A 15,683-nucleotide genomic window follows, 5' to 3' on the forward strand; every position below is an offset into this window, starting at 1 on the left:
TCAAATAATTCTGTCTTTTTCATTCTTGCTGCTCTGACTACAAGAACAGTCATTTTTTAAAGAACTGACAGGCTTTTATTTTTAATAAAATTCCCTCTTTTTAATTGCTGTTTTTTTTTATTACGTAATTACTGACTTTTGGCACCTCATGTCTATATTTTCTTGGAAATGTATTATATTGTCACTGTGTTTATTTGTGATATACCATGTTGGGCCACAATGGAAAAAAAAATTCCAGTTTTTGTATTACCCTGTATATTCAATGCATTTATATTATATTTAAAACATCTCTCTGTATTGTTTTATATTTACATTGTTTATATGAATGAAAATCAGCTTCGATTTTTTTTTTTTTTTGGTTTTGTTTGTTTTTTTCGACTGAAATCACAAGTCATCACACCATAATGAAGAGCACAATACTGTTTCATGTTGTTGAATCTTTAACATGTATCTTGATATTTTAAGAATGTATTTCTTCACTTACCCACACCATGAAAACTGTAATAAAAATTCAAAATGTTCAATATGTTTTCAATGTTCAGAAATTTAAAACTTTTAAATGTTCCTCTTTTTTTTCTAATTTTACAACAAGGAGGAATGTTGAGTACTGCTCCTGAAGAGGAGATGTCACAAATCAGGAAAATTGTTGGAAATGTCTTCTGAATGCTTGCTGTGCAGAGAAGGAGGGTCAACCTGCAGGTGATCAGTATGAACCCTGCAAATACAGATGCACTTCAAAACTTCCAGTGATGGAACAGAACACCAAAACCTACAAACTGCACCCAAGAAGCTGCAGAGGAGACCTTCATCTGGTTAAATGTCTTATGTGTCCAGCTCAGTAATCGTCTCTACAAGGAAGGAAGTCTGACGTCCTGCACCGTCCTCTGTGATTTCATTTTAATTTTGATCATTCCTTCACACAGCTGGTTTGAAAAAGAAAACAGAATACCCTTGTTACTTTCTTTTTAACCGTGTCCACTTTAAGATGCAAATGAAAATTCAAATAGGTTGACTGAATTGTCATTTATGAGTCCAATAATGTGTCCATGTTTTGAATATTAAAAATCATTTTATTATACTGTTTATTTTTAAATTTGCTTCTTCAGTTGAATTGTGAGCATTAGTGGAGTATTTTTTTTATTATTAAAAAGCAAATGTCCTTTTTCTTTTTAATTATGTCATAGAATGGGCACACCTGAAGATGAAAATGAAAACTCAAACAGGTTGATTGAATTTTAATGAGTTAAATAATATGTCCATTTTTTGAAAATTAAAAAGCATTTGTGTTATTTCTTTTTAATTTTCAAGTTTGCTTTTTCATTTGAATTATGATCACCAGATGCTTCCATACATGCAAAGTAATTATCTTTAAAGACGTTTGAATTGTGGTCCAAAGTGTATTTTAATCTAACTGTACAATCTTTGATAGAGTAATTTAGGAATAGATGAGTATATGGTGGTGGTGGGGGCACCGATCAGCAGCCTGCTGGATACGCCCCTGATTTCTAAGGCCCGTCATATATCACTGCGCATGCGCATAAACCCACTGGAATCCACAACTTTTTTCATTAGACCAACGCCTAGCATTGTGTCACAATCACGCCCGGGAATGAAGTGTTGACTTCAACTAATTATACTTTACGACATAAATAAGTCATTTAACTAGTCTGCTAAATCACATATGACGAATCACTTTAAAAAGAAGAAGAAGAGGCCGAAAAGTCTTTAAAAAAAACAGAGAGGGAATTTGATTGTCTCACTTTTTCTCGGAGCTCTCGTTCAGAGTCCAGCTCCCTCTGCAGGACCTGAGCCCTGTCCTCTGCTTCGTCGGCCTGCTGCTGCAAACACTGAATCTTCCTCTTGACAGCATCCAGAGAGTTCATACCTGCCATGACGACGGACTGGAGGACGGACTGACTGCTGCGCCTTCTGGAAGAACACTTTAGGTTGCGCAAAAAACACGCAGGCTGCCGCTGCCTTTTGTGTCTTCTTAAGCAGACAAACAAAAAATTAATACTTTTATATAAAAATATCGATGTCCGACCTTGACAGATCTTTCCGGGGTGCCGAGAAGCGTTTTCAAGTGTAAAAAATTAAAAAATAAAAGTTATATAACCAGGAAGTAACGTCAACCATGTGTTTTCCAAAAGCGTCTTCTGGTCTCCGGGAATGTAAAGTTCAGTAGGAAATATTGGAATTTGTCCTCAGGAATGTAGCCGTTTTCAGGTCCAGGCACTTGAAGAGTTTGAGGTGGTGAAGCAGAAGGTGGAAAGCAGAGCGCGCGACTGTGCCGGAGAATGATTAGGACGATGAGGTCACAGTGGGCGGAGCCTGGCTGCGTCTGACTGACTCCTGTATGCGAGGAGGAGGGGGAGGAGTCAAGCTAACGTGACGCCCGGTGGCCACGTAATAGCATCATAGGAGAATTTAAAAAAGGTAATTTAGTGCACGTATGTAAAGGTTAATCAGATTTAGACTGTTGCACTGAGGGCATAGTGAGTTAAAGTTGTAGTACGCTTTGTTTGCTTTTTTTGTTTTGTTTTACCATTTAAGCCACAGAAAGGCTGCACTATTGTAATTTTAATTCTTTAGTGAAGAAAAAAGGTCCATAATCTCATGTTAAAAATATGATAAAAATTCTCTTTGTCTACAAACAAAAAAGACCTTTGACCCACATTGAGTGAAAATACAGTGGCAAGACACCATGGCTGTGTCTCATTTCAGGGGCTACATGCTTTGAAGGCTGCAGTCAGACTACATGCATCATAGTGGAGCAGCTATAGTGCAGCAGATAACTGAAACAATCATGCAAATGGTGATAAAAGCATCATATTTGGCAGAAATACTCAGACACTCCTCTTTTGAAAAAAACAATTGACCACTTGAATTTTCAATCGGTGGTCAGGTACGGTTCAATTGACGAATTACACAGTGGTCAAAATTAAAAGATGCTCCATTCATATTGAAAACTATACCACATTATTTGCTTGATCATAAAGACTCAAATAGGTATAGACTGGACTATCTGTGACTGAATTCTATGGAGTTATGGGATAAAAACAGCAGAAATGGTGACAAAGGTCAGTTTCAGTTTGTACAGGGATCAAAAGTTAAAGTTGCTCCAGTGTTGGTAAAAAAAAGTGATGCAAATTATTGGCTGAGCTAATAGGATTAATAAATGGAATAGTTTTGACAGTGCTGAATGCTTGGTCTCCAAAGTAAAGGTCAAACAAGGTCAACGTCCATTGGATTCTATGACATGTGACATATTTAATCCCGTAACGTGATAACTAAGCATGATACATGGTCCAAACTATTCCTTTTTAAAACCCTAAAATATTTAGAGCAGGATTCTGTTCTAAATATTCTCTTATCTGCTGCACTACTAGGCTCATTTCAAAGGCTAACAAATGCAGCCTTCTTTCACCCAAAACTAAAGGATACAACAAATGCCTTCTCAAAGACCACTTTAGATTCTGCAATAAACACATGCAGGCAGCATGGTGGCTTAGTGGTTAGCACTGTTGCCTCACAGCAAGAAAGTCATGGGTTCAATTTCCATCTGTGTCCTTTCTGTGTGGAGTTTGCATGTTTTCCCTGTGTTTGCGTGGGTTTCCTCTGGGTGCTCCTCCCAGAGACATGCAGGTTAGGTAAATTGGAAACTTTATCATTTCGATCAGGCGTGGCACAAACCCAGTGGACACAAATGCAAGCTCACACTACTGATAGAGTTCAAAAGATTTAATAAATGCAACAGGCAGGGGTTCGGCCCCATTACAAAATTCAAATGTTTAAAATTTCAAGGGTACAAAAAATGTTTTGGCAGCACTGTAATAATTTGTACACAGATATCTGAAAATCATTCATTCACATTTTAGCAATCCTGTTAATAATCCTACATAATCTTTTTGGTAGAAGTATAATAATAGGCAGTGAATCAATGATATTATTGCTGATACTAGTGCTACTGTGCAGACAAACTGATTAAAAAAATTGCATCAGCTTCCACCAAGATGTGCTATTGTCTGAGCGTTGTTGAGGATATCCCAGGGAAACGCAACGTTGTTGTACCCCACACAAAGGAAAGGGAAGTGTCAGACAGATGCTGAGTTATCTCCCACTGCGCTTGTTTACACAGTCACAAACATGAGTCACAGAAGCCTTACATAAAGTGGGTCAAGCCCAATTCTGGAAATTACACTTATTTGAGGTTTAATTACCACTAGCTACCAGTTTATTTCCTTTCATAATGTAACACATCATAACGAGCAGCATGGTGGCTTAGTGGTTAGCACTGTTGCCTCACAGCAAGAAGGTCATGGCATCGATTCCCACCTGTGGCCTTTCTGTGTGGAGTTTGCATGTGCTACTTGTGTTTGTGTGGGTTTCCTCCCACATTTAAAGACATGCAGCTTAGGTGAACTGGAAATTTTAGAATTGTCCAGGTCTCTCTTGCAACAAAGTTCTTGATCTTAATGGGAATAACCTAGTTCAATAAAAATTAAATTAAAAGCACACACGATACCAACTACTCTGAGGACAAGCATTTTTTTGTAAGTTGTTCATACCCACCAACAGGCATTGTTTCCTGTCCACACCACTGTAGTTGAGTCATTACACATCTGAATTCACCCAGACAGCTGTAACCACAAGGGAGAACATGGTGGCTGCTGGGAAGGGAGTGCAAACCTCCAACATGCAAGGAGTTCTGATTCATAAAGAAAAAATATTTGCATGGTTGATTGCTGACACTGAGGTCACCTCAGTTCACTTCCAGCATACCAATTCTGTGACACAAAGAGCAGAACTCGGTGAGAGAAGGTGGCAGGGTACCACAGTGCAGATACGGAGAGCATCCTTTCAAGCAACAGTTCCTGTTTCAGAGGAAAGCAGGACAAGGCAGGCAGGTAGAGAAAGGGGAGCGAATGAAGGGTTTGGTGGTGGGATTGGGAGGGTTGTGGGCGGGGAGGGGGGGTTGCCTCTGGTATGCTCGGAATGCAGCTGAGGCAAACACAAAGACCCACAGTCCTGTGCTTAATGAAATCAATGCTTTCACCTTTTCCGGTGCATGCAACACATAAGGCTGATTGTGGGGTCCCACTCCCCCCCTTTCCCCCACTTAACAGCTGGACTGAATTTGAACTGAACCCAAACAAAACTAGCCTGCGATCTGCCAGCCAAGTTACCTTTTTTGGCAAACATTTTTGCTCACTGACCAACATTCTGAAGAGAAAAATGGGTCGGTAAACAAAGCAGGGCTGACAATGATAATACAGAAAAGATTAGCATGGACCTGATTTACACAATGAATGCATTAGGCAGGTGGTACAGAAAAACCTGTCTGTTTGCTTTCACAAGACAAATACTCACATAAATACTCAGTATCACAAAATTTTATGCTGAGCATTCCTGGCTGTACAAGGATCATTAGCGCATATTCACCAGAGGTGGAAAACCCCGGCTTCAGTGAGTAAAAGTCCAACCACAAATTTTTTTCCCATCCACCCAATAAACCAGCCGATTTTAATTACCTCAGCTATTCCGGCAGGTTGACAAACTAATCGGTGCCTATCACCTGTTTTAAGTGCACAGGTGGAAGGAATACATGATAAGACTTTTACTCAATGAAGTCGGGATTTTCCACCTCTGATTGTTACAGCTTTCAAATTGCGACTTTAACCGCCATGCCCACTGTAGCTGGTAGTAGTTAATATTAAATTCAGATCTGATGTGATTTCATCATATGTAGAAGGTGTAATTTTTGGGTTTTTGTGGGTTTTGTGTGCTGAATGAATTCCTTATTGGATGGGACACCATAATGGAGGCATCATATGTTTTGACCTACTGATATACGTTTCAAATACAATAAAATGAGTGAAGGCAGCATGTGACTTAATAGTTAGCAAGGCTGCCTCAAAGCGAAAAGGTTCCAGGTTCATTTCTGACTGGGTCCATTCTGTGTGGAGTTTGCAAGTTGTCTCCATGTTTACGTAGGTTCCTGCTGGGTGATCCAGCCTCCTTCCACTTCCAAAGACATGCACATTGGGGAAACTGGTGACTCTACATTGACCACAAGTGTGAGTGAGAGTGTGAATGAGTTTGCTGGTCTGTATATGTCAGCCCTGGTAGACTGGCAGCCTGTCCAGGATGTACCCCACCTATCACCCAATGACTGCTGCTCCCCCTGTAACCAGCTCTCCCTGTAACCCTTATTAATTGGACTAGCAAGTATAGAAAATGAAGTGACTGAACATGACTCTATGGACAGAGGTTGGGCATGCTAATACACGTCAGCATTGAAACAACTGAGGATTTAGAGTAGGTGTGGGATGAATTCATGCTTGTACCTGAATGGGAATGTACTAGGTGTGTGTGTAATCTATATGGGTACTTTAGAACTTCAACACTTGCTTGCTGGAATTGGGGACATCTAGGGAGGAGGTTGGATGGAGATGCATCAAGGTTGAGATGAGCTATGGGTATGTCCTACTTCAATGACTGACCAGGTATCAATACAATCATTGATTTACTATACTAATGCAATCTATTTTACTGGGAGGCTAATCTTTACTTTTTGGCTTTCTTTTAAATGATCCCATGTGAATACTGGACTATAAATGTTTTTTTTAACTAACATTTTTGCATGTTCTGACAAACTTATGCTTTATGTTGTGTCTCATATGACTAGTCAAACCTCAAGCAGACTGACAAGTCTGGTCTGCTTGAGGTTTCTTGCTATAATCAAAAATCATGGCGGGAGCTTATCACTGTAACCATTGTTTGTTGTTCAAGGCTCATGAAAGTCCCCCTGGCTGATTGATGGCACTGCCACAAAAAGTGTCTCATGGACTGCGTCTCATTTCAGGGGTTGCATCCTTTGAAGGCTGCATTCTACAAAAATCTACACCTCACATTTTGCACTGTTGGCTTTTCAGTCACTTAGTTATCTTGCCCCAGTTCGTTTTGCTTTTGTCTCACTGCACTCTTTTGCACTTACCTTTGTCTTCCCCAGCCACGCCCCCTTCCAGGCCCTTCCACTCACCTGCACCTCATCACATCTTGATTAGTCCCCATTTAAGCCCTCACATTCTCACAGCTCACTGCCATATTGTTGATTTTGTCTCTTTCCAGTCCTGTAGCTTGCTCTGTTCTGCCTGCCTGTATTTTGACTCTGCCTTGTTTTTTGACCTTGATTTGGCCTTGCCTCTGATACGCTTACACCATGTTTATTGACCTGTGCCTGTTTGTTGAACTATGTCTCCTGTGCCTGTTTGTTGAACTATGTGATGACTTAAGCTGGGCTTACACTGTGCAACTTTTGGCCCTTTCATTTCATTTTTATTTATTTATTTAAAAGGGACAACACATATTAATGAACACATAAAGTGTAAATATGTCAGATTATAGCCATGGGCTAATTTCCATCTGTAGTCCCTGAACGACTATAAGAATTAAACAGTTTACAGTAAAAACACACAAACATCACAGGAGCTTACAATACAACAGACTACATTACATAGGGGTCACCAACTACTACAACAAGACACTGACTAGACAAAAGATAGGAAACAAAAGGACACTGACATGATCTGAGCATGAAGGTTAGCTTACACAAATTCAGTCAAAGGAAGACACAGTTAAAAACAAACAAAAAAAAAACCTATATGTACAATTCAATTAGAATCAGTTAATTAAAACTGCAAGTCTAATTTCATACATTTATATATTTTAAAAACCATAACTTTAAAAACAATAATTTATAAAGTGCTGTAGTGCATTGCACATTCCCTACAGTTCTTCTTAGTTTCCACAATTGAGTTCATAATGCTCACATTTTTTATTTGATTTGAGCCACTCCTTTAAGTGACTTTTGAAGGCTTTAAAGCTTGGAGCCTCTCTCACTGTAGTTGGCAAAGCATTCCATTGGGCACTGCCTTTGTAGGACAGAACATTTTGTGCAAAAGCTGTTTTTCGCACAGACACTTCACAGTCCCCTCTACTCATAGCTCTGGTGACCCTTGGACCAACTGTTCTATATTTAATATAGTTTGTAAGAGGTGGAGGAGCCAACCCATGTAAAATTTTATATATTAGACAAGCATTTTTAAATTTCATAAAATTTTCAAAACTAAATAAGTTATACTTTGTTCAAATTTTACAGTGATGATATGAAAATGGTCTTTTATCTAAAATTTTCAGTGCTCTTTTATAAAGCCTTTCAATCGGTTTTAAAATTGTCACACCTGTGAAAGACCAGCTGGTTATGCAGTAACCTACATGAGAAAAAAGTCATACAGTGCAAGAACATCATAGCCGCTTGATCTGTCATTGACCTCCTAATTTGGTTGAAGTTACTTTTTGAGATGATTTTTGAGATGATTTTTCACTTGCGTGAGAATTTTTTGGATCGCACCAAGTTTCAGCTTAATCGTGCGTCTTGCATCGTGTAGTATACATGGAGTAACGAGCTGCGTTTAACCTCTCACGACCACCTCTCAATCGGCAAACTTATGGTCAGATGAAAATCAAGCCTGTTTCATATTCTGGTCGGCCCTCGTGAGGGTTGTTGAAGCAGCGCTACAACCGTGTACGAGCCGATTTACCCCAGCATCTCACACTGTGCACGTGCAAACACCGATGCGGAATTGGAGAAAGCATAAACAGTGATCATCTCTTTGGGAGAGCAGCTTCTGTTCCTTATTCTTCAACTCATGTAAAGTCTTGTATTGTTTTTTGTTGTTAAAACATTGTCTCCCATCGAGAGTTTTTGTAAAAATAAGAAATGTAAATAAAGTTTGAAAAAAAGAAGAAGAAAAAAAACCTTCTGTTTATGTTTTGGTTCCGGAAACATGAGTCCGACGTGTGGTTTTTGAATGTACAATGTGAGCAGTCAGATCGCATCAGAGCATCGGGCCGTAGTGTGAGAACATAAATCGTGCGCTCTGAACTTTTACACCCTGCGGTTTTGTTGTAGAGTTTGAGCTGGAGCTGAGTACAACAATTGAAAATATCGTACAGTGTCTGCCCAGCTTTAGTGATTAGCACTGTTGCCTCACAGCAAGAAGGTTGTGGGAATGCTTCCCACCTAGCGTTTTTCTGTATGGAGTTTGTGTGTGTTTGCTCTGTGTGCTCCGGATTCCTCCCACATCCAAAGACAGGCAGGTTAGGTGATTTGGAAACTTTAAATTGTTTGTAGATGTGCGTGCGGGTGTAAATGTGTTTGTTTGTCTATATGTGGGCCTGAGATACCGGCGTCCTGTCCAGGGTGTACTCTGCCTCACGGCCTATGACTGCTGGGATAGACTCCATTTTAGTTTTTAAAAATATTATTAGTAGCAGTGATAGTAGTATTCTATTAGTATAAAAAAATGTCTTCCAAAGTGGACCTTTAATTGAGGAGTGTTGAGGAGCACATTCCCCCCCCCAGTACACACACAAACACCCCTGATTTGCCCCTGGTTTGCAGTCTGAGTACGTTGTGTGTTTATGTGGAAAGCATGAAGTATTTACAGGTACGAAGGTTTATCAGCACTTTTTACTTCATGCCATCCTCAGAAAGAGACTTTAGGCGCATTTGGGGGAAAAAGTGTTTTTTGTAATGTGTCAAGCATCTGCAGCTGTGATTTTAGTTTAACCACAGCAAGGGCACGCACAGAGGGGCACAGAGTTTGAAAGAAAACTTTAGAAATATGTTTGTAAACTCTGCACTCTGTTCTTTGCTCTCTTTGTCCTCACGCTCTGAGATACAGAGGGAACTCTTTTCAACTCAGACCTGCTGCGCAAAACAGTGGACTGACAACTCGCACAGTTAAATGCTGATGTAAACACAGCGAGGGATTACAGGTGTACATAGGGAACATGATATACTGGTACTTCGATAATACCATGATCCGGTAGATACCCCGAACAGGCAGTAGTACGAAAATTGTGGCAAAAGTGGGTGAAGTGGGCGGTTTGTCCCAAACCCCCCTGGCTACGGAGCAGAGCAAATATGTTCGTAAAACTCAGCGCAGATGTGATGCTCTTGTTCGCTGCATCGTTGCCGCTCTGTGAAACACAGAGACAATGCGAACTGTTTTTTCAACTCAGAGCTGCTGCAGAAACAGCAGAGTAATAACTTGCCACATCCAGCAGTGATGCAGAGACAGGATTAGTACGCATACCGAACATGTTATACTGGTACTTCAATAATACTGTGATCGGGATAGACCCCTATTCTAGACGTGGTTGTAGCATGTGGAATCAACATTTCAGCTGCTGAGGTGCTTGAGGGCCTTTTTTCCTGAACATTGGACATTCATTGTTAATGAAAAGAATTGTTCCAGATAGTTCTAAAGGTGCAACAGATTGGTGTCCTGTCCAGGGTGTACACATTTACGCTGACCACTGGAACAGGCTCCAACCCCCGTGACCCTTAATTGGAGTAAGCGGGTATAGAAAATGAATGAATTCCTTCTAGCCTTCTCTATTCTTCTCCATCATCACTCTCAGATCAAACAGTGCATCTGTAGTGCTCTTCCCTGCATTAAACCATATTGCTTCTCACAGATCTTCACCTGTTTTCTAAGCCTAGTTTCCATTACTCTTTCCCACTACTTCATGTTGTGGCTGATCAGCTTTATGCCTCTGTAGTTACTGCAGCTCTGCCCATCACCCTTGTGCTTTACATACTGAACCAGAGAACTTTTTCTCCACTCCTCAAGCATCCTCTCACTTTCCAAGATTTTTATCAAACAATCTGCTTAAAAACTCAACTGCTGTCTCTCCAAATAATTTCCATGCCTCAAGTGGTGTGTCACCTGGGCCAACTATCTTTCCACGTTTCATCTGCACTTTCTGATTCTCTCTCTCACATCTCCTTAAAATATTCTGTCCAACTTCTCAACACACTTTCCTTGCATATCACTTTAACCTTTCAATAGTTTCAACTCACCACCAATGCTCCTAGTCTTACTTCCCTTCTACTTGGTCTCTTGTACACACAGTATGTTTACCTTTCTCCTTTCAATCATATCAGCAAACTCTCTCCCTTTATGAGTCATGCTGCCAACATTCAAAGTCCCCACTCTCAGTTCCACACCTCTAACTTTCCTCCTCTTCTGTTGCCTCTGGATGCATTCTCAGTCTCTTCTTCTTTGCCCAACAGTGACCCAATTTCCTCCAGCACCCCGTTTGAATTTATTTGACTCACTATAGCTGGTCTTGTCCCTGTCCCTAATGCACATTATAGTTGTAAAATTAAAGGCACTTCTTCTTCACCTCTGCATTTCTAGAATTTTGGTCAGAGATAAAGTATGCAGTATGTCATATGAGATGTAAGTGTATTTGTAGCAATAACTGTATCACATAGCATCACTGTGACCATGCACATAAACCTCAGTCATGCGTTTTCCTAGAACGCTTTCTTGGTTGAGAGCTAACATAATCTCTGTTTGGAATATTAAGATGAACGTTGTCTTCTCACTGTATTTCAAGTGGATAACAACTGTAGTATTTGTGGCGTAACTATGTGCTTTACAACACTTTCGTGAATATGCTGTGTGTGCGTGCATGAGGTCTGTTACAGTTTATTGGTGTGCTCATCTTTCAGGAGCGGTTGCACAGGAATTTGACTTTCTGATGTTCTCCAGAGAAGAGAATTCACAGTGGATCAAAGCAAGTCCACAGCTGGTGCTTAGCAGTAGCCCAGCTGTGGACTAATGGGCTGCAGTGTGCATGTGCGTGTTGCATTGTTTTGCATGGTTGGAATCGGCAATTACAAGTTCAGGAAGCAGAAGACTTTTCACAACATCTTTGTTTATCCAACATGAAACGCCCTCAAATGGTTCCATTATAATATAAACTACACATCAAAGTTGAATAGAATAAAGTAAAAGGCAGATTTTGTGCATATGTGCAGGCGCACAGTGTGTGACACCCATCACTCACGTCTGCAGCTTTCTTCTCTGATAGTTCCAGTTTCTCCTGAGCGTCTTTAAGACCTTCAGAAAATTTGTCCAGTTCATCCTCTGTCTGCTTCAACTTCTTCTGGAGGTCAACCAGCTCCTCCTCAAGCTGCAGCAAAAAGGACAAAAAAACAAACTGTTAGGACGGTGCTACAGTGTGTCTGATCTATTCCATTCTAGTCTATGTGGCTCTGCACAGCTCTGTTCTGTTCTGTTCTATTCTTTTAGATTTGGTTCAGGTATGTTTTGGCCTGTTCTGTTCTGTTGATTTAGGTATTATTCTATTTGATTCAATATTTATTTCTTTAATTTTAGGGTGGAGTTTTGAAAGTCGCTGTCAAGCTTTTGCGTGAGACATTTATTATATGAGAAAGAATGACTCAGAACTCTGTAGTAGTTTTTATACCACAACCTCTGACAACTTAAACAAGAGTGCTCTGAGAGCACAATATCCCCCGCTGGCAAGTACTGCTTTGGTATGAGTGCTTACTACAGTCTGATAACATTTCAAGAACTTGAACCAAGTTTCATGAAATTCATTCTAAATATGTGAGGAGTTGATTTCAGAATGCAGGCATCCACTCGTGAAACTGACAGTGTGTAGATTTGTTAATAAAGGGTCATAACTCTGGTAAAATCAGCCCAACTCAAACGTCATGACAATATGCATATTACCAACCTATAACAAAGGACTTGTACCAAGTTTAACAAAATTCCTCTGAAAAGTTTGAGAGAAGTTGATTACAGAATGTAGGCATCCACTCATAAAACTGACGGAGTCTAGATTTGTTAATCAAGGGCCATAACTCTGGTAAAATGGGACCAACTCAAACTATATGATAATATGTGTTTGTGTATTTTAAAAAAAACCCATGGCACTGTGTGTTGATCCCCTGGCTGCTTGCTCCACCGCACAGATAGTGCAGCAGATAAGAGAATAATTACAGCGGAATCCTGCAAATGGTGATAAAAGCATCAACTTCGGCAGAAATAGTCCTCAGACAATCCTCTTTTGAAAAAGCTGATTGGCCACTTGACTTTTCAATCGGTGGTCAAGTAGAGGTCAATTGAAGAATTACACAGGAGTCAAAATAAAATAAAAAATAAAAGATGCTCCAATCATATTGAAACCTATGCCCCATTATTTGCCTGATCATAAAGATTCCGAAGAGGTATGGTTTGGACCATCTGTAACTGAATTCTAAGGAGTTATGGGATAAAAACACCAAGAATGGTGACAAAGGTCAGTGTTGGTTTGTACAGGGGTGAAAAGTTAAAGTTGCTCCAATTTTGGTAAAAAAGTTATGCAAATTACTAGTTGAGTTAACACGGTTTTAAAAACGAATAGTTTGGATCATGTATCATCCTTACTTACCTTGTTTGACCTTTACTTTGGAGACCAAGCATTCAACACTGTCAAAACTATTACATTTATTAATCCTATTAGCTCAACCAATAATTTGCATCACATTTTACCAAAATTGGAGCAACTTTAATTTTTCACCCCTGTACAAAATGAAACTGAGCTTTGTCACCATTCTTGCTGTTTTTATCCCATAGTAAGTCCCTTCGGCTGCTCCCTTGTTTGCACTCGGGGTCGCCACAGCAAATCCAAGGTGGATCTGCATGTTGAATTGGCACAGGTTTTACGCCGGATGCCCTTCCTGACGCAACTCCTCATTACATGGAGAAATGTGGCGGGGGTGGGATTTGAACCCGGAGCCTTCTGAACTGAAACCAAGCGCATTAACCACTTGGCCACCACCCCTGCTGCTGTTTTTATCCCATAACTCCATAGAATTCAGTTACAGATCGTCCAAACTATACCTTTTTGGAATCTTTATGATCAGGCAAATAATGTGGAATATTTTTCAATATAATTGGAGCATCTTTTAATTTGGACCTCTGTGTAATTCTTCAATTGACCCCTACCTGACCACCGATTGAAAAGTCAAGTGGCCCATCGGTTTTTCAAAAGAGGAGTGTCTAAGGAGTATTTCTGCCGAATTTGATGCTTTTATCACCATTTGCAGGATTGTTTCAGTTATCTGCTGCACTAAGATGAAGCACACTTTAATTCTTATCAGATTTGATCAGTTTTCATCTGTTCATCAACAGGGTGCAGAAAACAGAAAAGCTGCAGCCCACAGCCCCACACGAGGCTGCGTTCACAACTTGCACATGCTGCCCCTCCACTGACTGTAATTTTACAGCGAATGCGTCAGAATAAACGCAGTTATCACTTTAAAAACAAGCCACCGTTACACAAACCTCACACTTACGTACATTTTGAAAATAAGCCGTGGTTTACCTGTGTGCCGATCGGTGGGAGGCGATCTGCACGGATCACAGATCAGATGTAATCCGTCACTTGCGCGGTTGTTTTAGAACCGGCGAGGTCTGTCCTTATTGTCTGTGATCCAAAACTCATAATTACATGAAAAAAATAAATAATTTGACTGCTTTAGAAAGACAAATTGGACTTGCCTGATTTGAGCAACGTTATAGGGTATAGGGACAACCATTAATGAAGTGTGTACTTTTCATGGCTGTGATTATTTAGGCTGCTCCTGTGGATCAGGTATGGATCTGCATGTTGAATTGACAGGTTTTACACCGGATAGGACCACTCCACATGTATTGGGGCACAGGTGGAAGAACCAAAATGTTCAACAGCAGTTGGTTATATTTGGAAACTAACACAAATACAGCTGGATCTGTGATGCACTGCAAAAATTGAAATCTTAATACAATAAATAATCAATATATGCTTAGTTTTGTGAGATGATGTACCTTATTATATCATAATGTCCCATGTTCATTAAAATTAATAATAATGATAATAATAATAATAAAACACCCTGCTTTGGGTGTTGGGGGAGGTGATGGTCTAGTGGTTAAGGTGTTGGGCTTAAGACCAGAAGATCCTCGGTTCAAATCCCAGCCTGACTGGCAAATCACTCAGGGCCCTTGGGCAAGGTCTTTAATCCCCTATTGCTCCCGGTGTGTAGTGAGCACCTTGTATGGAGCACCCTCCCTTTGAGCATCTGATGCAGATGTAAAAGCGCTATATAAATGCAGTCCGTTTATTTGGCTGTGCTGTGGTGACCCCAAGTAAAAACAAGTGAGCAGCTGAAGAGACTTTACTTTTAATGATAATGAAGCTGTGGATAATTTGTGAGTTTAATTGTGTTATGATAACGGAAGATGGTATGCACCCCCCCCCCCCCCCCCCCCCACACACACACACTCTCTCTCTAGGGTTTAGTGTTCTCTCTAATCAGTGTTCCTCTCTGAGCCCATGAAGTACTCCTGATAATCCCAAAGAATTCCACACGGTCATCTTCTGCAGCTTTCTAAAAATACTGCTGTTATCTTTGACAAAGTACAGACGTTTTGGACCGCTGTTTGTGTGTGTGTGTGTTCTTAAATTTTGTCTCCCATTTGTGTGCCATCAGATGTTACAGCAAACGCCTGCTTGGATGTGTCTTTATTAACTGTTTTTGAATGGATCCTAGAGACAGTAATGTGCGTCCTCTTTACTGCCTGATCCTCATAGTGGGCCGTTTAGCCAGGATGGTCTGTTATCCCATGTGGAAGAGTGTGATGGTTTCTCTTTTACTGTCAGCAGTGTCAGTACTGGCCTTGTAAATGTAACACATCTTTACAGATTATTTCCTGGAAGGTAAATCTGGTTATCAGTGCTGTGGTAAATTTAAGAATTGAAGAGAAGAAGCC

The 15,683-nt window shown here is 40.2% G+C and overlaps 1 protein-coding gene across 4 annotated transcripts in view; it reads right to left on the reverse strand.

The window, feature by feature from the left end:
• The window catches only part of tpm4a (tropomyosin 4a), an 82,683-nt gene that overhangs the window by 63,405 nt on the left and 3,595 nt on the right, over nucleotides 1-15,683 (reverse strand). For 2 of the 4 annotated variants that reach the window (XM_034179740.1, XM_034179741.1), the window contains exon 2: nucleotides 11,929-12,054. In XM_034179740.1, coding sequence (XP_034035631.1) covers nucleotides 11,929-12,054 — 126 coding nt within the window. Of the gene's footprint in view, nucleotides 1-1,760; nucleotides 2,294-11,928; nucleotides 12,055-15,683 lie in introns of those variants that run through there. The other 2 variants (XM_034179742.1, XM_034179743.1) reach the window with 2 other exon arrangements.

Source organism: Thalassophryne amazonica, chromosome 10 (genome assembly GCF_902500255.1).
Source record: "Thalassophryne amazonica chromosome 10, fThaAma1.1, whole genome shotgun sequence".
Taxonomy (NCBI): Eukaryota; Metazoa; Chordata; class Actinopteri; order Batrachoidiformes; family Batrachoididae; genus Thalassophryne; species Thalassophryne amazonica.